At 34.7% G+C, this 23,621-nt stretch overlaps 1 protein-coding gene across 1 annotated transcript; it reads right to left on the reverse strand.

Moving 5' to 3' along the window:
- Positions 1 to 6,083: 6,083 nt before the first annotated feature.
- LOC139983011 (octopamine receptor-like) lies at positions 6,084 to 10,549 on the reverse strand. Its single transcript, XM_071996329.1, has 2 exons — positions 10,503 to 10,549; positions 6,084 to 7,713 (listed from the first exon to the last, which is right to left on the reverse strand). The coding sequence occupies exon 2, from the start codon at positions 7,707 to 7,709 to the stop codon at positions 6,420 to 6,422; it is 1,290 nt and encodes a 429-aa protein (XP_071852430.1). The 5' UTR covers positions 7,710 to 7,713; positions 10,503 to 10,549; the 3' UTR covers positions 6,084 to 6,419.
- Between the last annotated feature and the right edge of the window lie 13,072 nt (positions 10,550 to 23,621).

The raw sequence follows: 23,621 nt of genomic DNA on the forward strand, positions 1-23,621 counted from the left end.
CGTACGTATACAGCCTACCATTCCTAGTTATTTATTATGATTGTCATGGTTCCTTATATAGCTCAAATACTATAAAACATATATATTCATATGCGCTTTACATGATGAAGAATAAAACAATAATAAGAAAGAATTAAAAAAAAAATGAAGTTAAAATAAGTTAATAAAAATAGTGGATAAAAGAATATAATAATTACATGATAAACAGTAAAAGAAATATATATCACGAAAACAATTTACGAATCAGAAATGAAGTGAATATAAAATATAGCAAATCAGAAAATATGATATGAAATAGAAAAAAATGTAGTTGGTACGTACATATAGCGCTGCACATAATACGCTCTCACAAACCACTGTTCATTAACCGTTTTCGAAATCGCTGAAATAAAATTCACGGATCAACTTTACAGTAAAAGGAAACTTGAAAAGTATTTGGAAAATCAAAGATGAAACTTGGCGGAATCGATGTCAGAGCAGAATGTAGTACCGAGAAGCTTTTGCTTCGTAGAACTGTCCGATTAGTGTAAACGTTAGAGTAGACTACATGCAAACATTCTTCGCATTGGAACTGGACAGAGCGATGTATAAACAACAAAGAGTCTGCTGTTCAAACTTATCTCGTGTTACACACAATCACGAAATCACCGATGCACTATGTATATGGCGGCTCAATGATTTTTTAAAACATATATAATTTATAAGAAATTTCACCGAAACTTAAGGAAGAAGTTAATCTGTATTCAAACGCGGTTTTTGTTGTGATTACTGTAGTAACTGTATGGAGCGTGGGTTATGTCGCAATCTGCATTTGCGAAAATGACGTCTCGTTCTCTACTGTTAAAAGTATATCTGAAATTTTAACAATCGTTTCACTGTCAAACGCAACATTAGCGTTCTCATAGTTTGAAAACATGTTTGGAAAATTATTTATCGTTTTTTATGGTAACTTCTAAGTGCTACCAGATAATTCTTTCAAGTAACTGATATTTTTTAGCTCAAAGACCTTACTTATTATACGTTCTAATTTTGTTTGCCAACAGCTCGAGGACCATAACGTAGACAAGAGAATTTTTTCTTGGTTTCACAAACTCTTCCATAGTAGTAGCGAAGAAGGAGGCGGTGGAGGAGGCGGTGGAGGAGGCGGTGGAGGAGGAGGCGGTGGAGGCGGTGGAGGCGGAGGCGGAGGCGGTGGCGGAGGAGGAGGCGGTGGCGGAGGGGGCGGCGGCGGCGGAGGAGGAGGTGGTGGCAGATGAGGAAATGGATCTTCCAATTCATTCCAAGATAAATTTCCTAAACATCTTACTAAACGCGAGAAATAGATAATTGGGACAGTTTGGTATTTAATTGACTGGTGCATAACGCCTTATCTTTTATTTATACTGGTAGTTTAAATGATGGTAAGGAAGCCCAACAGCTTTGTATAAGTCAATCGAGACCTGCAATTCGCCTCATTTAGAAATGTATGTAAATTTGTTATGTTTATTTCTTTGAACTTTCACCTCTCTCCGTTGCCTTTCATTATGGGAAAGAGGGAAAAAAATTGCAGCAGTGAAATGGAAATTTATTGATAACACAACATAGTTTGGAGTCTTAAATCATCGTGCAATTCACGGAAACATGATACATTGACAAACGTTATACCCTTAAAGCCATTTTGAAGTAAGAAATTTAGCCAGGCCAATCCATACAATATTACGGAAGTTAATAATTTGTCTTCGGATACAACATTGGTGAAACATATTTTGGGGGGAATAGGAAAATATAGTTTAGCTACCCCCCATCCCCCCTTTTCACCTAAACTCTGGTTTGGTTTGGTTCTTCAAAATTTTCATAACAATGCAGACGAGTTAAGACTTAGTTCAACAACAAAAGAAAATCTGCCACGTTTAAAATTGACATATGAAGCAGTATGCATGCAACATAGTTTAAAAGATAAGATCGCACTTTGTTTTTACTTCCTAAATAAAGTTCATATGCATACATTATTTTGTTAGTGTAGGTTTGAATAAACCTATGCTGATTTGGCAAGAGCAATAGCTGGTAACCAAATCATAAACTAAATTGTTTTCACTAATATATTGTAGTTTGTTTGTTTGCATCGAATTTAAATGTTAAACCCATCTTTACACAATATGACATTTGAACCCTACATAACTAAATATGGTGTTTGTTCTTAATGAGATGGATAAAAATGTGTCAAGTTTGAACATCATGAAAACTTCAGTTTTGGACCTATCCTGTCTACAAAGTTTCATGTTTTTGGCCTCTGTTGGCCTTAAATGAAATTTGGTCCACGAAAAGAAAAATAGGGTCCTTATACACACCTTATATGATGGATCACGTTATACGTATGAGTTCATAGAAGTTTTAACACTGGAGATATCTTGTTTACTAGGTTCTCAAACTTTGAACTTTCTTGACCTCAGATGACCTTTGATCTCTCTTTTTATTCACTAAGGTGGATCAACATGTTCAGTATGAACACCATCCTAGGTTCAATTTTGGAATGATCATGTTTACAGCTTTTTCTTCTTCAGATTTGCCTTAGTCAAGTACAAATATATCTAACAATATGCAAAAATACATAACTACATCAATATGAAGCTTACATGGAATCTGTTTCAAGTAAGTTTAAACAAACCAAACAAACATATTTCATATATTCATAAGAGCCCCCCCCGCCCCTCCTGCCTGTCCACCCTTCCACCCCTCCTCCAATCCAAATGTGTCTACCGTATCATGCACACATACGCGGAAGTGTATATCAGCGTATATCTGCTTCCCTTCGGAGAATTATGTAACCCATTCAACTGTATTAAGCTTGATCTTGGAGTGTTACAAACAATTAGATCCCATCAACCTTAAACACGTTCTTTGGTTTATTTAGTATATGGTGGTTAATATAATAATATTTAAGCAATTCGGTGTTTTTTTTGTGTGTAAATTATGTCGATGCTCGGACACTTTCCGTATAAGATTCATATGACAAAGGGTATTACAGCAGTTAATACAAAAGTCCTATAGTTTACCCCTACATTCGTGCGTGTTCATATCCATCCAAACTTTGCATGGGTGCATACAAACCGATGTCTTTCATAAGTACCCCTTCTCCCTCCCATCGCCCCCCCTAAAAAAAAAAACATTGCTTCTAAACCTGTCGACACCCAGCTACTGTGCATTTAACAGTAAACATGATCTGCGTAAGGATGGGTTAGACAACCATCCATTTACGCCGCTTCTATAACTTAGCTAGTTAATCAAATATTATCTTGGTATATGATAACATAACAAATGCCAGAATGAACTCCAAATGTGCTTATATGTGTCTAGCTATGATGAACTAAAATTAGTTACCCAGAGATGTGGTTACTTTTCATGATGTCTAAAACGTTGAATTATGGTTTATGCCTTATATTCCCCGTGCAAGCTGTTTCTCATCCGTTTATGAGTCGACTTAATGCTTGCTTGAAAACCTTTCCCAAAAGGAGTAGTAAGATAACGACCCTTCCACCCGACTGCCCCCTCCCCTACCCCTTTGAAATAAAGCCAACAGCAAAAAACAACAATAGCGAAGGAACAATAAAGTGAGTCACAGTGAATATATTTGCATTTTGCAACGTGTAAGAGGGTGCAACGAAAATAAATAGTTAACAGTTTTATTCTTAAATTGATTAAAAAGGGGGACAAAATATCATTTAAATTATTAAATTAAATTAATTGTAAATTAAATTAAATGTAAATTAATGAGATAAGTTTTAATTTTTTAATTCGATAACAGTTACTTATCAATGCAGCCAACAAGATCGAGATACATGTTGCCAAGTGCAAAATTTCACAAAGTATTACCAGGTTAAGAAATTAATGTATTCGCCAAACTGAGTACTATGCCAACCTTTAGCCAACGTTATAGTCCTTTAAGTGCATGGTGTGGAAATCGATGACTGAAATCTGACAATCTTACTTCGATACGAAATATTGAAATTTTATTTAATTGATTTGAATAGGTGCAGTACACCAAACCCCGCGATTTCATACAATCAACTCCAAGAACGAAATCCTTGGTCAAAATTGAAACGGTGATGAACATAACCATGGACAACAATTCACTAACTGTTTGATTAGAAGTATTCAATATTCAAAGAGCATAGCACAATTACTCTCTTAGGAGATTGTATGATAGAGGTCCTCGATGTTTACCATGATCTAAATGTTTCTCAACTTGTAACAGAAATTTTAATTTATAAAAAATCGTTTACGTTGGGAATGATCAATTTTACTTTCTTCTAGAATATAAAGTATTTGATATGAAAAATTACAAAATTCAACGGATGCTTCAATAATAGTTGAAAACCGAAAAAAATATCCGACTTGGAAAAAATAAATTGTGTATTAAAAATATGTTGCTCAACATCTAAAACAAAATCAGAAATAATTTTACACTCCCAAAAGAAATTTTCAATAGTCTCCTCCTTTAGGCAACAGAAAGTACATCGTGAATTGTCAATTAAACCCATCAAACTCAGAAGATGGTTTGTCCCAAGTATACGATGAAGAAAACGAAATTGAAAGTATTGTAATTTTGTCTCCCTTAACGACTTGAAAGGAATTTGAAAGATAAAACGCCATTGTAGAGAGCTATAATCGAAGTTTACATTCCACTTAACAATACACTTTGGAAAAGTTACGTGTCCCTCAATTAGCTGCTTATAAATGAAACGAGAAAGTGATGCTTTGTTATGAATTATCTTCAAAGGAATTTCCTCGATACCATTGCAGGCATCTTATGAACTTCTCCAATGACCTGGGATAGCATTTATAATGCCACAGTAAAATGTGAAAGGGCAATTTATATCGAAAATCAAGAAAACTTAAGAACCGGTTATTTGCATCTAAAAGATTATAAATATGAATCAGATTTTTCTCGTACCAATGTTTGTAAAATATAACATTATTATTTACTTTAATATTGTGGTTGTTCCAGATAATTTGATCAGTAAATTGCCAGTAGGGTTCTTATAAGCAAAAAGAGACCAAACATATAGTACGTCATTTATGTAATGATTTTCCGTTTTAACGTCGCCTGGCATTAAAATTACATTCAAATAGAAATTGTTTACCAAAATTTTTAAGATAATAGGGAAAATACATTTTCAAATTAGCCTCAGTGGTGTCAGTATATCTCTTTAATAAATAATGAAGAAATAAAACATATGTCCTACACATGGCAGAGGATAATCAGAAAATTTATCAAAGGACAGATAAGAAACCATTTTCCCCCTTCAAATTTCAATACTAGCAGTGTTCATATATTATTTAAATTCAATGTGATCGTTCAAAGGAAGTTGTGAAATCAATGTTTCTACTGGCATTCGCATCTTCGGTTGTCAACTTTGTTCACCATTCCAATAATGAAAAAGCAAAACGCTCCTTTCAATATTGAATTGATGATGGAGTTGTCTATAACGCCATGCTTAATTGTTTTATTATATCGTTAATTCTGATTAGCTTAAGAAAGCATGATCACTTAACTTCTGTTCAAATTACCTTTTGATATGTATAAATAAATTATTTTACATAATCCCCAAAATGTCCAACAGCTGCACAGTTGGTCGGTTAATGTTGCAAGCTTGAAGTCCGTTGTCGTAACTTAACGCTGGCTCTCACCTGTCAAACTATGTATTGACTGCAAAGTACTTGTGCTGTTTCCAACACTCTGCACAATGAGGCTCAATCTGACGTCGTAGAAATGCCTTATATTAGGCCAAATTTGAACGAAGACAATTCGGGTCATTGAGCGTATTCCTTCCTTTCAACTATTGAACCCAGAAATTAGTGTGTTCATTTGGTCTACGCTCCAAAGATACGGTTTGCCAACATGTATAACAATAAGACAGTGAAGACACATTCAAAATTCTTCTCAATATTATTTGTGCTGCAGCGGCTTTGAGCAGGCATGACATTCTGGGTGCTCTATAAACGTCGATTGATTGATTAATTGATTCATAAAGAAACAACAGAATTGTCAAGGATGAAATCAACATTTTGAGAATTTTTAAAATAACTTCCTAGATGCATCTTTTCTGGGCTTTGTGAAGCTCCAAATGAACTGACCGCATGTATATAGTGCCAACCACGTTTATTATGATGTCTTATTGACAAAAGAAATTAAGATCAAAACATTAAAATGTAACCTACTTTCAAAGTCGATGGAAATGTCTTTTTGTGTCATACTGGCATAATTCGTTTTAACAATAAGGAGACAGTAGACAGGAGCAACGCTAAATGTCATACAAACCGCCGAGACCCCTGGAATGTAATTGGGAAAGCTGAAGGCAGCGTTTCAATAACTTCGTAATTCAATATTTTGAAAAGTAGGTCACTTTTATCATACAACGAGATTTATCATGTGAACTTTACTAACCGATGTCATGTCTTTTTGAAAATTTAAATAAAAGTATGTTCTTGAAAGCTGATCGAAATCTGTGGTTGAAAATAGTGTATATAATTGGATTAAGCGCCGAATTGCTATAGCCAAGCCAATTTACAATTGGAAAAATGCCCTCCATCAAAGTACAAGAGGAGCATAAGGATGATATAATTGCAACGATAAAGAAAGGTCCCCAGCATACAAGAAACGTTATGACTACAATAGCGATAACAATAGCTGCTTTCTTCTCTTTTTTCAAGTTTTTCTTTCGGTCTTCCTTCTTGTATCCGATATTCCTTGTCTTCTTCTTCTTATCCGTCTTCTTCTCGGCCTCAACTCCCTGTGCCGCTGGATATGCTTCCATTATTTCTGGGTGCTGTTTCTTCGTAGCTTCTGACGATAAACAGTCTGAAGAACTCCCCATCCATGCTTGACTGGTCAATAGACTTGGACCATTGCTCGGTGGTTTCTGAAGTGATGGTTCGCCGGTCATCGAACGTGAAGTTGATGTGACTGCTAGCCTTTCTCCGTCCTGTCCTCCTGCATTGTCTACTTTATTTTGGAGACCAGAAGCTACTACCGGTATATCTACTCTTGCAACCCAGCCCCAGAATGTGAACTTCATTTTCATGTACACTGCGAGCAGGATACATGTCGGTATAGCAAAGGAGACTGAAAATACGAATACGGCAAAACCGGCTGTTGGAATCATTATGAAACAAAAGACGGTACCGTAAACATTATGGTAGTATCCATCTGAACCAATTAATGTTGAAAGAGCAATCATAATACCTATACCCCAGGAGATGGAAATAAGTAGCAACGCAAACCATGTCTTCCGCTTGGTTCTATACCAATGAGGCCGAAATAGGGCCAGATATCTGTCAATAGAAAGTACGCAGAGATGCCATATGGAGGTGGTTGTCAATAAAAAATCACCCATCGACCATAAATAGCAGACGATAGGACCAAGTCTCCAAATGTTGAGATTGATTCCATTGTATATCGCAATGGGGATTGTTACCATGCAAACCGTAAGGTCGGTCACTGCTAGTGATAATATGACGTAGTTGGTAACGCTTCGCATTTTGGGATACAACACTATGGTAATGAATATTAATAAGTTGCCAAAAGTCCCCACTACAGATATCAAAACCGTGAACACTAGAAATATTACGGCGAACGTCAGGCTCTCTGCTCCTGTGGACGTTTTTAACGTCGCTTGGGCATCGCTCTGTGTAAAACCAACCGATGGTTCTGTTGATTGGATCATCTCCATTTTCCTGCGAATGAAGAAGAGGTTTTGTTGTCAAGATTCCATGTAGCAAGAATAGAATGAATGATGCCTTCATAGTAATCGAGCTAGAAAAGTTGTTGAAGCTTTCTAATATTATATTTAGATGATTTATTATCAGAGGGGACAAAATATGATATTTAAAAAAAAAAAAATTAAACGGTGCATTTTGAACTTTTTTTCTAAGAACCAAAAACTTTTAAAATTGACAAAACACTGAAAAAAAGCATTTATCACAAGGATATCAGCAAGAAGATTTGAAGTTCGAATACCAACGTAAATCTACCATTATGACGTCATATATCACCTACAATAAATATGGCGTAAGTGAGGGTTGAACCAGTAGTTGTATTAGGTGACGTGACTTTAGTCAACCGTATCTTGAGATAGGACAAGATATTGAGATAGAGAATTCAACTTCAAGGTCTCCTCTTAATAGCTATGAGTGTTGTCTTGGATTCCTATCATTAAAGGAATCACAAACCCAATAATCATCTTTATCTGATATGACAGAGATCCTCTATGATTAGCAACTCCCAGAAACAGTTAAGAAAAATCTTGCTCCGTTTGGGAGATTTTATCTTGTAAATATGTGATATGATTGTGCCTCTATAGGATATAAACACTGTCATGTCATTCTCTCTTTCTTTTCATATTGCCAATGCAGAATGTTAACAGTGCGGAGAATGTAACCAATACTATCGCTAGGTAGAAAGTTTTAATATCATAAATTCAATATTTGCAACAGCCATCTGCATTACAAGAAACAAAACAAACACAGTTAAACGAAATAAAATAAAAATACATAAGAAATAGAAACACAGGTATCTCGATGATATCATATTTAAAGTGAATGAAATCTTCAGTTTTGTGTGTAAAGGAACGTGGAAACTGTGATAGATATTAAACAACGGTGCATATCATGTATGTCTATATCATGGAAGGTTCCAGCCGCTGTCACTAGTTGCCAAAATACACTTCTGTATAAAGACGAGACTTTGATTTCTTGGGAGACAATTGGTGTTTAAGTAACTCTCGTGGAGCATCGTGGTCCAAAGGAAAGACAAGTCACTCGCGGCTTAAGGATTGCAGGTTTGAGTCATGTCCATATCACTACTTGGTATTCTTGGTCACGACCCTTAACCTCCATTGGCCTCTGTGGCTAATGTGATGTCACAATGGGAAAGCGTAGATGTTTCGCTGTGCAGTGCTTCTGGAGCGACTGCTTTACTTATGTATACTATTGATTGTATGGGAGTGGCAAGTTACCGATGACCTGAGGTTAACTGTAGTAAAGCCGGCAGCGTCTGTATGAATTGTGAATACTTTGGTGTGTGGGGTGAGCTGGCGTGACAAGTTACCGATGACCGATGACATAAAGGATGGTTTATATTCGAGATGTTAATATTTACAGTTACTATTTGATTGTATTTATGAATAGCGCTATCTCCTAACTTTTAAAGGATAGTTCAGTTACAAACATATTTTGGGCAGATGCGAGAGGAACATACTGTAAGCATAAATGGAATCAATACAAGCCTACGTGAGTACGTGTGTATGGAAGTGGGGTGAGATGGGGGTGGTAGGTGACACGTCCGTTCTATGCCAATCGGGTCCGCCGCCCGTGCATTTTACACGTAACATTACTGACAGTTCATTAAACCTTTTAACATTGAAACAATTTCGACAAAAAATCTCGAAAAGGAGAGGATTTATTACAACAATTTCAAAGACGGCATTCAGCCAAAAGAAAATGAAATAAAATAAAATTGATGATCCGTAAAAAAATATATATATATAGCTGCTTTTTTGCGTTGCTGTGCTAATTATGCAATATTTGCATATAATTCTTTACGCTTGAACTTAGATATGGCAACAAAACCGCTTTATACCTGACTTTCATATATATATTATTAAACATTTAATCCAGTTTATAATTTGTTTTGCTATCACATACATTTTACAGTTACTTTTTAATTAAAAGGAACGGACCAAAATAACAAATCATTTTCCGCGGGTAATATTTTCTGTAATCAACAGCCTTCAGTAACCGATGATTTTCTTTCCATTCGTCTAATCTTTACTTTAAGCAACATGAAAAACTTACCGGTAAGTTCCATTACAGATCAGAGTACATTTTCATTATTCTTTGAATTCAAAAGTGAAAACTTTGGAGCAATTAAATTAACTGTATTGTTCGGAGATTTTAAAATCGTACCAAATCAAGTCACATCAAACTGATGAAAATTTAATTTACTTATAGTTTTTATTCACATATATTGTTATAACTGATTACATTAATTGGTACAAAGTTTGATCAGGTTGAGCGGGGGGGGGGGGGGGGGAGGAAGTACACTTTTATATACCTTGTAGATAATCTAGTGAATTGTATAAATAATGTCACTTTTAATTACACTTTAAATACACATATATTAGCAGAAGTTTTATGAAAATAGCACATACAATCGCTTACAAAGATTATCGGTTGTTTCATATGCGTATCTGACTGATTTCTTTTAAAACGTCTTAAAAATAAACCAACAAACTAAACAAATTAAAATAAGTATAAATAAGTTTAGTACACAGATGAGAAGTCTAAAAAACTTGCCAATTATTGAAATCAGTTCAACCCGCAGGTTTAAAAATTCATCGCTAGATTAATGAGAGTAACGTAAAATGCTCTTTACTTTCATCGATGATTTGGCCTAAAAATAGACCCGACGAAAACCGCCAAAAATATATCAATTGATAAATACAAATAAAAAGAAATGCACTTACCTGCTATTAATCTTCTGGTGAAGTATTCTGCGTGTACGATATTTGGGTTGCAGCTTCTTCACTTTATAGATAAATGTCTGTTGTGGTGTAAATGTAACATCCCTCCGAGTACAAATTATCATTGACAAAACTACAGGACATGCGCAATGAAGCTTTTATGAAATTATCTGCCAGGTCGCGCATTTATCGCATTATTAAAGCTTACCCACAAAAATCATCAATTATGTAAACGTTTGTTAAAGGAGAGTAAGTGACACGTGGCATTGCAAGGCGTATAACTTGCAGAATATTGCTACAACTTGAGAAGCAATATTAAACATATTATTTGCTAAAGGTCAACGGTCTAGGAAACATATGTGTGTGAGTTAGGCGTCAACTTCACGGCACAAGGTTACCACCGACACTTAAATTCAGATATTTAAAAGGTGATAGTTCAGAATAAACAAATATATGAAATAGCTAAATAATTGTTTTTTCTTATTAATTTGTTAATGGTTTTTCTACATGAAAAACCCATGTAATGAGATCTTGATGAATATAATACAGTATATTATTATTACAATTAACAATATAATTAGCAGCTGCGTCAAAATTGTTTGTAGCAATAACCGTAAATTGGAATTTATCAAAATAGCTTCGCAAGCATGAATGTCAGTTTTAACGGTGTCTGAAATATGCTGTAGTATTAACAGTTTAACTGTTGGCGTAGTTAGTTAGTTTCAAACCTGTAAATTGTGGTCATTTTACTTAAACTATTAGATTTAGTAGATAAGATAACTATTGAAACTACAATGTAATGAGAAAGAAATGCAACAAGACAAAAAAAAAAAAAAAAAAAAACATAGAAGGGCAGTAGATCAACTTAAATAAGACTAGAACCTATTGGCAACATCAAATCATCATATTTGTCATTGTTTGGAAGCAAGTAACAAGTACAATATTTCTTAAAAACTCATTTCACTTCGGGGGCACCCCCCACCGGATGTAAGCCAATAATCAAAAAGGAGATAAAAGTCGTGACAGAACAGAACTAAATATGTAGTTGATCTGAATTTTACTTTTTAATGTGATGCACGCATTTAAAAAAATAGTTTTACATTTAACACCAGTATAATCGAGAATCAATTCGCGACCTGGGGACAATAATCTCACTAGCTCTACCATCCATCACCTCCCCTTCGATGCCTGCACGTATTCTTTGAACTATGTAATGGAAATTGAAAAGACAGGGTGACTTTCCTTCCCACATTTCCCCGATCTCTCAAATTGGCCGCGAGTATCAGTGTCGTACACCTCCCCCTCCACACCCCTGTCACCATCAGGCCTATCGACAATACAAGTTACGGTTAGATTTATTGCGAATTGCCTGTAAGCGAAAATCTGTTTGGTTAGGCTTAAAACGTTTAATACGCGACAGTCATTTACCAGTTATGATACTACAATGAAAACTAGCTAAACTAAAAAAAAATGAATAAATTTTAAGCTAATCTCTCTTTCTTTCTTGTCTCCATCCCTTGTCTACTAATCCCCTTACATCTATCTCTTTGTGTTCACCATGCTCATTAACCTGTCTGTATTCTGTGCGCGTTTTTGTCCCTTCTGTTACTTGTCATTTAGCCTTTGAAGAAGATCTTGCTAGGATCGAAATGTCAGGCCAACTTACTTTTAAATATTTAACTGTCAGGAACTGTTTGATTTATTTGAATTATTTTGCTCTCATTTCATCAACCATCGGAATATAAACACGTCTGGCTGATTACAACAGTAAACGTACACAGCAGTTTCATTTCCAGCCATAGATGTATCACTTATATATATATAACTGCTTGAGCAGAAGGATGCGTGTTCAACCTTACCGTCAACACAATTGTTTAACCTACATCTTTTATTTTGCTCAGAGTGGATAAATATTTGCATTCCTCGCAAGGATGGATCAATTGGTTAAATCTCAAAAAACTGTCGTAGCGTAACAAAAAACAAGGTACTCTTACGAGTTATTTCAAAAGCACTTCTTGTTTAAGTCACTGCAGGTAATAGTATTCAAAGATGTCACGAGGCTCTACAGGTAACAGTCTTCAAAGATATGCCAAAAGTCACTGTAGATCAGGGCTTCCCATAGCTGGGGTGCATGAAACCCCAGGGGTGCGTGAGTCCATCCCAGGGGGTTCGTGAGACGTTTTTGAAAGTCAAAACTAGAGTACTTTTGGTTAATTCATGTATAATTTAGTAATATACAAAAGTCGTACCTATGGACAAACTCTTTTCGCGTTTCTACGCATATATTACCTTGATCTTTTACGAAGCACTGATATGCGTATTATAGTATAATCATGATTCAGATCGTGTCTCGAAAAGTTTGGGGTTCTTGAACAACTCTGACATCCACAGGGAGTTCGTGGGGGGATACAGTTAGGGAAAACCTGCTGTAGATAACAGTCTTCAAAGATATGCCATAAGTCACTGCATGTAACAGTGTTCAAAACATTACATATTAAGGTGGACACAAAACCACAAAACTTCGTCTTTGGCTTAAACGACATTTTGCTTGTAAAGGAAAGACTCCTCAAAGCAGTTAAGAAAAGTCTTATTTTTAGCCGCGTCTGCGAGCTGACATATTTTACTTTAATCATGACATTGTGATACTATTGTATCTGAATATGAAATCTGAAACTTTGCTGTCCTTTTTGCGTTTCGAATTGTCAAGGAGATAATGAAACCAATGCCATTATTACGTCATGTTAAGAGGATTAAATTGTTCAATATTTTCTGTTTTAGCATTTTCAAAACCCGCCCTTATTACAGAGACGCGACTTTGTAATTATAAAACAAACAAACAGAAACACTATCAATCAATACACACAAAAACAAAAAAACGCACTGAAGACACACCAACGTTTTTTATTACAGTTATCGTGATGAAATAAACCAATGATGGTATTTGGGTATGTATCCCCTTTAAACGTTTCATGTGTTAGAAAATGCCACGTAAATATATTCAGACAGACACAATTGCCTAATATGCATATCGAACCCTTTAGGCAGAATTTTACAGTTCATAAGACATGTTGAAAATAAGTGAAATGAAAGAAAAGAGAAAAAGAAATGTTTTCATTGCAAAAACGAAACTCACAACATAAGCTAAAGAGTTGATCAACTTCCTGTATTTAAATTAGAGATTGCGACATTTTCCTGCAAACATAGTAAATCAGCGGAATGTTTCTCTAACATGAATTTGGCAATGACGTAGACCTTTCAGTCAATTTCAAATTGTTATTATTCATCCCATTTGCTGGAGCCATCGTTGTTTGTTGATTTCGTTGAAGTATGAAGACGGATACCTGAACATCCTACAAAGAGCTTTGTTCGAATACTTGAAATGTTCTCGCACTCGTGCCACTGTACCAGCATCGCAAGTACACCACAAAGGGATAAAACAAACTGTGTGAGCATGACAGCGGCATTCTATAACGTTTGATGTCCGAATCAAAAGGCAATAGAGCTTTTACATATCAGAGAAAGAATCACTGTTAATCTTTAGTTTCTATACTTTTACTTTTTGGAATGATGAAACGGTATTTCTGCTTTCCAATAGATTCACCTAGAAACGTATTTAGACTTATCCAGACGTTCACGATGCAAATACTTTATATCCTCTGTATGATTGTACAAAACGAGCAGGGAGTTTTAACAATATCGTCATAATTTATCACTATAATGTCTCGGAACTATAGTTATTAATCCGTTTTCAAGTTGTGGCTAAAATGGACAGTAGAAATATTTGGTTGTTACAAAATATAGTTTTCCCTTTTATCATTCTTGTAGTTCATTCATTTTTATCAGTTTTCATCATCCAATGTATTTGAATATGTACAATGATTGAGATTTTTTTTCTTCTTATATATATATATAATATATATATATATATATATATATATATATATATATATATATATATATATATATTCCAAAGCGCCTTAATTGCATTTGAGAGCATGAAATCTGCTTCAGTAACAATGAATTTTCTTTTGAGATAGAAACAATATCTGCTAGTTGATCTCTTAATTTTATCAAACATTTTACGGAATAATCGTATCTAGTTTGATTTAATATCTGGTCAGTCATATGATTCTGATTACTTGGATTGGCTGTTGAAATGAGTTCGTATTGTATTATAAAATATTGCAGGATGGTTATTCCCGCACTTAAACTGTAATGTAACGTATGAAGATAATTATGAACTAATATAAATGAACAAAACAGTAAATATGTCATGATTGATGTATATTAACATTAAATATAAAATAAATGACGTTTAAAGAAGGGTAGGTTGGAGGAGGGATGGGGGGGTGGGGGTAGGGGAGGAGGAGGACGACGAGGTATCGTCTATGGTTTATGTTCACAAAGATAAAATAAAAATTCCTAGCCAATATTACAGATCATTTACCTTTATCAATGTTGTGACACTTAATGATAAAATTAAATTCGGGCAGCTTGTTAGAGAAGTCAATTTAAGTATAATTAGAAAGAGTAGAGAATTATCGGTGATCGAAAATCCATTACATGAGGGAGAGAGAGAGGCTCTCGCCAGCATTGACATGAAGTTATATATTCTTTTCCTGTGCTCAAGTCATGTTTCCGCTTTTGAAGCCTTATTCCAATACCTATAGGTTTGGCAAATGTATATACATAAATGTGTACTATTTGGTCCACCTAGGTTAACTGCATAAAAATAATGATAATGATAATGATAATGATGATGATGATGATGATGATGATGATGATGATGATGATGATGATGATGATGATGATGGTGGTGGTGATGATGATAATGTCGACGACGACGACGATGACGACGATGTCGATGACGACGATGACTATGACGATGACGATGATCCAATCCTATTCATAACCATCACCATCACCATCATAATCATCATAATCATCATCACCATCTCCATCTCCATCTCCATCACCATCATCATCATCACCATCATAATCACCAACACCATCACCATCACCAACACCATGACCATCACCATAACCATTGCCATCACCATAACCATAACCATCACCATCACCATCATAATCATCATCTCCATCTCCATCACCATCACCATCATCATCATCATCATCATCATCATCATCATCATCATCATCATCATCATCATCATCATCATCATCATCATCATCATCATCATCATCATCATCATCATCATCATCATCATCATCATCATCATCATCATCATCATCATCATCATCATCATCATCATCATCATCATCATCATCATCATCATCATCATCATCATAATCATCACCATCATAATCATAAGTAGGAAAGAGAAAAAGGAATCCAAAAGGAAAAAAAAAACATAAGTAAGAACTCAAAGAGAAATGTTTTAAGTTGTATCTTGAAAATAGAGAGGAAGGTAGAGTCACGAACGTGAAATGGGAGTTCATTCCAAGAAAAGGCGCAGCGACAGAAAAGGCACGATCGCCATAAGGAGTTGGGGTACGTGGACCAGGAGTTAATTGCACATGCGCATGATAGGAAGAGCAAAGCGTAACAGTAGTTGACCGACTGCTTGGGCGCAAAGTGCACCCGTGACGTCACAGCCATGTACGTACCGTTAAATCTTGTGTTCTTTTATTAAATAGGATAATCAATAGGATATTAAAATTAGAAGAAAAAAAAAAACATCTGGTTCTTTCCAAGAATCGAAAATGAGTATCCAGTTATGCAAAAGACATGTTTTGCGATATTAATTAATTATTGTTCTTCATTTTATTGTGAATATCATTAACCATCATTTGACCTACCCGTGTATCCGTAGAGCTTTGATGATCGGAGACAATGCTCCCATCGTGCAACGATGGAAGGTGTTACAAAACCAAGCCAGCTCGGTCAAGTAACACTCTGTAATTATTATTCCATATGTCGGAAATGACTATATTACGTGACCTAAAACACCATCAAGGTAAACGTACATGCTCTTAACACTAATAATAATTTACATTAAATTATTAATTTGCCTACTTGTCATATGAAACGTGACACAGGGAATACATTTAACCTTCGCAAGACTAAAGTTTCTTACCAAACTTGTTGATCCATTAGTACTCTCTGGCCTTCGCGTCATGGTTACAAAATTTCTTTTTACATTGTCATTATAATATAAAGGGTTTTAATAATACACACTTATGATTGTATCTGTATCTGTATCCGCATCTGAATCTGTATATGTACATATATCTGCATATGTCTATGTATATGTTTCTGTATATTTATATGTATCCGTATATGTATTGGTATATATGTGTATCTGTATATGTATCTGTATTTTGTGACTGTATATGTATCTGTATATGAATAGGCATCTTTATCTGCATCTGTATCTATATGTATATGTATCTGTTTCTGTTTATGTATCTGCATGTGTATTTGTATATGTATCTCTATATGTATATGCATCTGCATCTGCATCTGTATCTATATGTATCTGTATATGTACCGGTAAATATACCTGTATCTTTATCTGTATATATGTGTATATGTAAGTGTAAATGTGCGTATTTCATACTAAGCAAATGCATCATGAAAGTGTTTACTAAGTTTTCGAATACATACCGTATTCAATCGTATTGGATTACTGTTGTTTATACTAAACTTATCTCCTAGAATTAAACGCTATTTTTTTGGACTAAATGTCAGGTATATTCTTCCTAGAATAAAGAAGAAGAAGAAAAAACAAAGAATGATGTTGACAATCACCGTTCTTTGCTTTTAACTGAAGATCTTTTCAGAAAAGTCAGTTTGTAAGGATGGATGTGCGTCACAAAATCAAATTTGCAGAATAACCAGATTTAACAGTTCAGTAAATATTACTGCGAATGTACAAGAAGAGTAATGATATATATATATATACATACATATATATATATAAGAGTATATATATAGTACAATTGGCAATGGAGTTAGGTTAAGTTTGATATCTGGTTGAATACTAGACATCTACGTGATGAATGGGCTGTACTAATACATAATTTAAGCAATTAGTGTCTTCAACGTGACTCGAACCCGGTATTGTAAGGCAATACAGCTTGGTTTCTTTGATCTTAATAAATTGAAGTCCCAGTGTTGGTGGTCTTCATTTTTATACCGTAAAAGGACTCATGTAGGGAGGGAATTTCAACTGTTCTTGAAACAAAGAGATACATAGAAAGTCAGAAGTGCTGCGTGTGTCCTAGTAGTGTTTTATTTGTGTATGTGAGTTTGTGTGTCTGTTATAGCGATGATTTAAGTTGTTCTGGAGGACACACCGGTGGCTAAATGGTCATTATTATGTCGCCGGAAATCTTCTAGGAATTTGAATTAATTGTAAATGATGTTTAAAACACAATAGGCATCTTACATGCATGCATTTAAAAAAATAAAAATTTCATTACATCTAAATAATTTATTGTATTTTAATGTTTAATTTCAGGTCTGAGTCCTTTCAGCGTTCAGTAGCTTAAATTTAGGAAATACAAAGCCAAACTATCATCTTTAACTGATGAGAGAGACATCTTTACGATGCTCAACTTACCTAAACAGCTGATTAAATTAAGGCTCACTCGGTTTTATATCTTGGAAGATATCCTAGGTTAAAAGTAGTGTTTCTGGAGCCGTCAGCTTGTAAATAAAGTGTGATTTTACGGAGCCAGTATAGTATCTGAAAGCATCTATTTTCTCTTTGCTTTTCTTTTCATATTTCCTGTGGTAGTGGAATCTTAACATTGTTGAGGCTGAGGAGGTTGCAAATCCTTAATTCATGTTAAAGGACAAACGTGCACAGTACACTGCGCAATGTGCACTGCGCACTGCACACTGTAACTGTGCCCTGTACTCTGTACGTTGTAAGCGTTACTCTGTACGCTGTATACATAAGATACTTTAACTCAATCATTATCATTGGTCCGTGTCAAAGACAAAAAGTTGATGAAAACTTCCCTAAACAGCTATTATTATTTGCGAGATATATCACAAATTGTAAATGTCTCCCTTCAGAACCAAGCCTAATGACTTGATCATGTCTAAATATGACATCCATTGGACAAGCTGTTATGTTTTCCTTTTTCTTATTACAATCATTAGTTTCTTCAGTATATATATATATATATATATATATATATATATATATATACACATATATATATATATATGTATATAGATATAAATATAGTCGTTGTTGTTTTGCTAATGCTTAATCTAAAATATTGAAGCTCTTAAGCGAATATGGCCTAATTACAAAATAAATATATGATAGCTTTCATATTATGACAACATATTGAGTGGAAGCTGGCAATTACGCTCGCTAAGTTTCAAGAATAACTTGTTAATAATATTTGTATACACATTTTTGAACACATCGTTCAGATTGCTTGTGCATGGATACCTGTGTTATCAGCCTTCACGTTCTGTTAATCCGTTTATAAATATAAATATTCTAAATGTCACTTAAAACTTTGACCGTGAGTTTAGTTCCCTGGAAAGGTAAGACTGCATAAAAGGAGAAGCTGCCTAGGATTGCCCAAGAGTCATAGAGACAAATACATTCTGATTGATACAACAAATAAGGTAGCTGTGAAATTATTCGCAAATTTACATGCTATCCCAAGGATAAATTATGTTAGCTAACGCGCGAAAACTCAAGCGGAATGATTTCAAACTTTACTGATTTCAGTAAAAAAAATCCATGTTAAGATTTTAGGCAATTTAAGTAACCAAGGTAATTCTTATTTGGACAGTGGAATTAAAATAGGATTGGCTGAAAACTATCTGACTTGACATCGAAAGAGATCGATACCCCGAATATTATCTTAGGCAAATGTTGCTTGTTCTTATACAAGTTTCGTCCCAGAAGAAAGGAAGAAACATTTGAGTGCCAGTAACATTTCTGTATAGCTAGTTCGGTCTTCATGATTGTCAGCTTGATAAATGGAGAATAACAAATTCCAATAATCAATAACGAAATAACCAACAACAAATACCAATTACTGAACTAAAATGTGTTTTTTTTAACGTCACATGGACATCAGTCCAGCAACTTGAGATTCAACAGAGATTCATCAGTTGTCCTTCACAAACCATAGTAATTCAATGTGAACATGTTTTTTTTTTGTACGCAAAGAGAGTTTTATATTTCCATTGAATTGAGGTTCCATTGAATTAAGTGTTGTTTTTCACATGGCGTAATGTGCATACGATCTGTGGTGTAAGACTACAAGGTACAGCCCCTTCCCTGGATGAGCGTCACATGTTTCAAATGGTCATTTCTCAAAGTTTAAAGTCGGCATTGAAGAACAACCTGATTTTATTACCGGTAGTAATGGTTTTAATGGTCTGCAATATATTAAGATTGATTTCGTACCTAAAATACTCCTTCCAGTTTGTAGATGTTTGAATTGTCTTGGCTGACAAACTTTTTTGTTTGTTTTGTCATATATAAAGTATTGTCTGGCCATTGCAATGGTGATGATAATCAAAGGGGGGGAATGCAAGATATAAAAGGATTTTGTTCATCTCTTTTATTGACTCATTTGACATTGATACAAATAAACATGATAATTGTGTTAGTTCTTTAATATTACAATACAAGTCAATCATTGCCTAACAATTTAATAGTTTCTTAAAAGGACACAATGGTATACATTAGTATAATAGTATTAATATGAATATAAGAAATAAAACTCTGATGTAGGAAATGAGATCAGTATTTGCCAGAACAGCCACTTGATATATATGTGAGGGAATATCGAGCGCCCTCATATAACCTCATCAAATTCCTCGCGCATAGTGATAACCTTTGACCTGAAACTGCTTCTTAGCATGTTGGTGTAACCAGAACAACTATCCCTATTGTTTAAGCGTCTACAATCTTAGCACTGGTCTGTCTGTTGTTTACGACCCTCCACACACGCTATTTCGACTGCTGTTAGTAAACTACGTTCATACACTTTCTCTTCGAGAATATCAACGTTGCTGGGCGAGTTGAGCTTCAAAGGTAATTATTCGTATATTGAAGACAATATGTAATGTTTTCCAAGTAATATGTATGTTTTACGTATTAAAAACAAGCCCACAGTTCGATTATAGTTTCAATGCTCACTCTGGTGTTTTGTCAAGTTTCACTCGCTTAGTGTAGGCTGGTCTATTTAACAATGTGCACGCTGTGTATAGGCTACTGGTCGATTACCGTTAACGTTAAGTGTATGTAGGTATCATAGCCTTAACATCGATTAAGTGGGTATAGGAACGTGACTTTTACATCAAATTAAGCGGCTTGAAGTCTGTTATTTGTCATGCTCATTTCTGTTGTAATAATTAAGAGTGTATATATATATTGTGTCCATAACTAAGATGTAAGATAAACATGAGAACCTGCATGATTCTCATGTGAGTACACGTGTGGAAGTACTTTAGACTGACCCGTTGGGGAAGTATTCAGATTTGGAATTGCGCCCTCAGTGAGATGGCTGTAGTTAAAATGGCAGCGCCCATGTACCGTTAGTATTTACGATTGCACATATATCTGTATTTAAAGGTGGCCACGTCCACTAACCGTTAAAGTACATATGTCTGTATTTATATTGGTATCTAGTTATGTCTTGTTTAATGAACAAACGACATGTTCTGGTGTTTGTTAACTCTTGCCATTACAAATATTTGTAATGGGGTCATTCCGTGTCAAATCACGGATGGCTGTTGCTGCACCCTTTCCAAAAATTCCCAAATTTATTGTATGATTGGACCACCATAAAATAAGCATATTCTAAAAATTTCAGTTGCATTGCTTTACAATTGGCCGATTTATCACACTTTGAAATTCCGCAATTTGTCGCCACCATGGCATTTTGGCATTTTCTTGACTTTTGAGGTCTCATTTCTCAGCAATTGAACATTCTACTACCTTTCTAAAACAGATGCCTAAAGAGTCTATCCCATAGAACAGGAAAATAAAAAAATTAGGCTACAAAAATATTGTCTTGTGGACTTAGGTCAACTTAAAAGTGTCAAAATATTTGATTTTTGTACTTTTCACTAAAAAATGTGCTATTTTGAGTGATGAATTGCTCCTAAACCATTACTTCAGGGTACTTGATTCTTTCAGAGGTTATTATGTCTAGTACAAACATTACAAAATAATGATTACAATGCTTTCCTAGACTATGTTTGCAAGTTGTGCAACTCTAAAGTTGCTATTTCATGCTGCGATTCAGCATGAGGTAGGGGTTTTGATGCCAATTTCTTACCAAAGTAACCATGTTAGAGGTGTCAGGGTTTGTACTTTATTAATAAGTATAAAGTTCTTACACATTAAGAAATTTCAGGGTTCTAGCTGTTCTCAATATTAATTTATGAAGTTGTTAAGTTGCTCCGATGTACAAAAGAGGTCGTTTTTGACGGCCAATAACTCAAACGCGTCAAATTAAAAAAAATTGATAATTTTTTCTGGAAGAGATATAGTACCACCCTGGTTGTACAAAAAATTTTAGGAGTGTGTTTTTCCTTATTTTGAAATGAAAAATCCTCAAAGTTTGGGATTTTTACAAAAAAAACGTTTTTGACTGTTTTGATGTTCCATGAGTTTTGACCCTGGGTATTGTACTGTTCTTCAAGGTCATTCAGTTCAATACTGTGCAGTTTTTAAAACAACACTAACACACTGTACATGTACACCCAGTACAGTTTTGTACTGTATATACATCTATGTACTGGTTGAAATTAATTCTATAGTAAAGTCTTCTAATTCAACCAATTGTATATGTACAGTGTGTATATTAGTGTTAGTTTAAACATAGTCTTCTGGCACTCATGGCACTCCGTACATATACACTCAGTACAGTGTATGTACTGTACACACTGTACATACATATATATACAAGTTCATTGCAAATAGTATTTTGTTATATGAAATTAAAAACTGCACAGTATTGAACTGAATGACCTTGAAGAACAGTACAATACCCAGGGTCAAAACTCATGGAACATCAAAACAGGCAAAAACGTTTTTTTGTAAAAATCCCAAACTTTGAGGATTTTTCATTTCAAAATAAGGCAAAACACCCTCCTGATATTTTTTGTACAAACAGGGTGGTACTATATCTCTTCCAGAAAAAATTATCAATTTTTTTTAATTTGACGCGTTTTGAGTTATTGGCCGTCAAAAACGACCTCTTTTGTACATCGGAGCAACTTAACAACTTCATAAATTAATATTGAGAACAGCTAGAACCCTGAAATTTCTTAATGTGTAAGAACTTTATACTTATTAATAAAGTGTAAACCCTGACACCTTTAACATGGTTACTTTGGTAAGAAATTGGCATCAAAACCCCTACCTCATGCTGAATCGCAGCATGAAATAGCAACTTTAGAGTTGTACAACTTGCAAACATATCCTAGGAAAGCATTGTAATCATTATTTTGTAATGTTTGTACTAGACATAATAACCTCTGAAAGAATCAAGTACCCTGAAGCAATGGTTTAGGAGCAATTCATCACTCAAAATAGCACATTTTTTAGTGAAAAGTACAAAAATTAAATATTTTGACACTTTTAAGTTTGACCTAAGTCCACAAGACAATATATTTGTAGCCTAATTTTTTTATTTTCCTGTTCTATGGGTTAGACTCTATAGGCATCTGTAATAGAAAGGTAGTAGAATGTGTAATTGCTGAGAAATGAGACCCCCAAAGTCAAGAAAATGCCAAATTGCCATGGTGGCGACAAATTGCGGAATTTCAAAGAATTTTAAATCGGCCAATTGTAAAGCAATGCAACTGAAATTTTCAGAATATGCTTATTTTATGGAGGTCCACTCATACAATAAATTTGGGAATTTTTCAAAAATGTCGAACTACAACATACCCCAAAATCTGGTGATTTGATATGGAATGACCCAATGGCAAGAGTTAACAAACACAAATAAACTCAAGAACAATAACTTATGCTTCCATTATTTTATTCAAGGGTCTCACAAGTATCGCTGGGTATTGGAGCCAGCGACTCAAAATATTTTAGATATAATTTGCAGAAAACAAAAGAGAACGGTGGACCACACTTAGGGCCTTCAGAGCTA

This window comes from Apostichopus japonicus, chromosome 16, assembly GCF_037975245.1.
Source record: "Apostichopus japonicus isolate 1M-3 chromosome 16, ASM3797524v1, whole genome shotgun sequence".
Lineage (NCBI taxonomy): Eukaryota > Metazoa > Echinodermata > Holothuroidea > Aspidochirotida > Stichopodidae > Apostichopus > Apostichopus japonicus.

Coding starts and splice junctions, on each gene's coding strand:
- LOC139983011 (XM_071996329.1), bottom strand. CDS start 7,709: ATGGAGATGATCCAATCAACAGAACCATCGGTTGGTTTTACACAGAGC.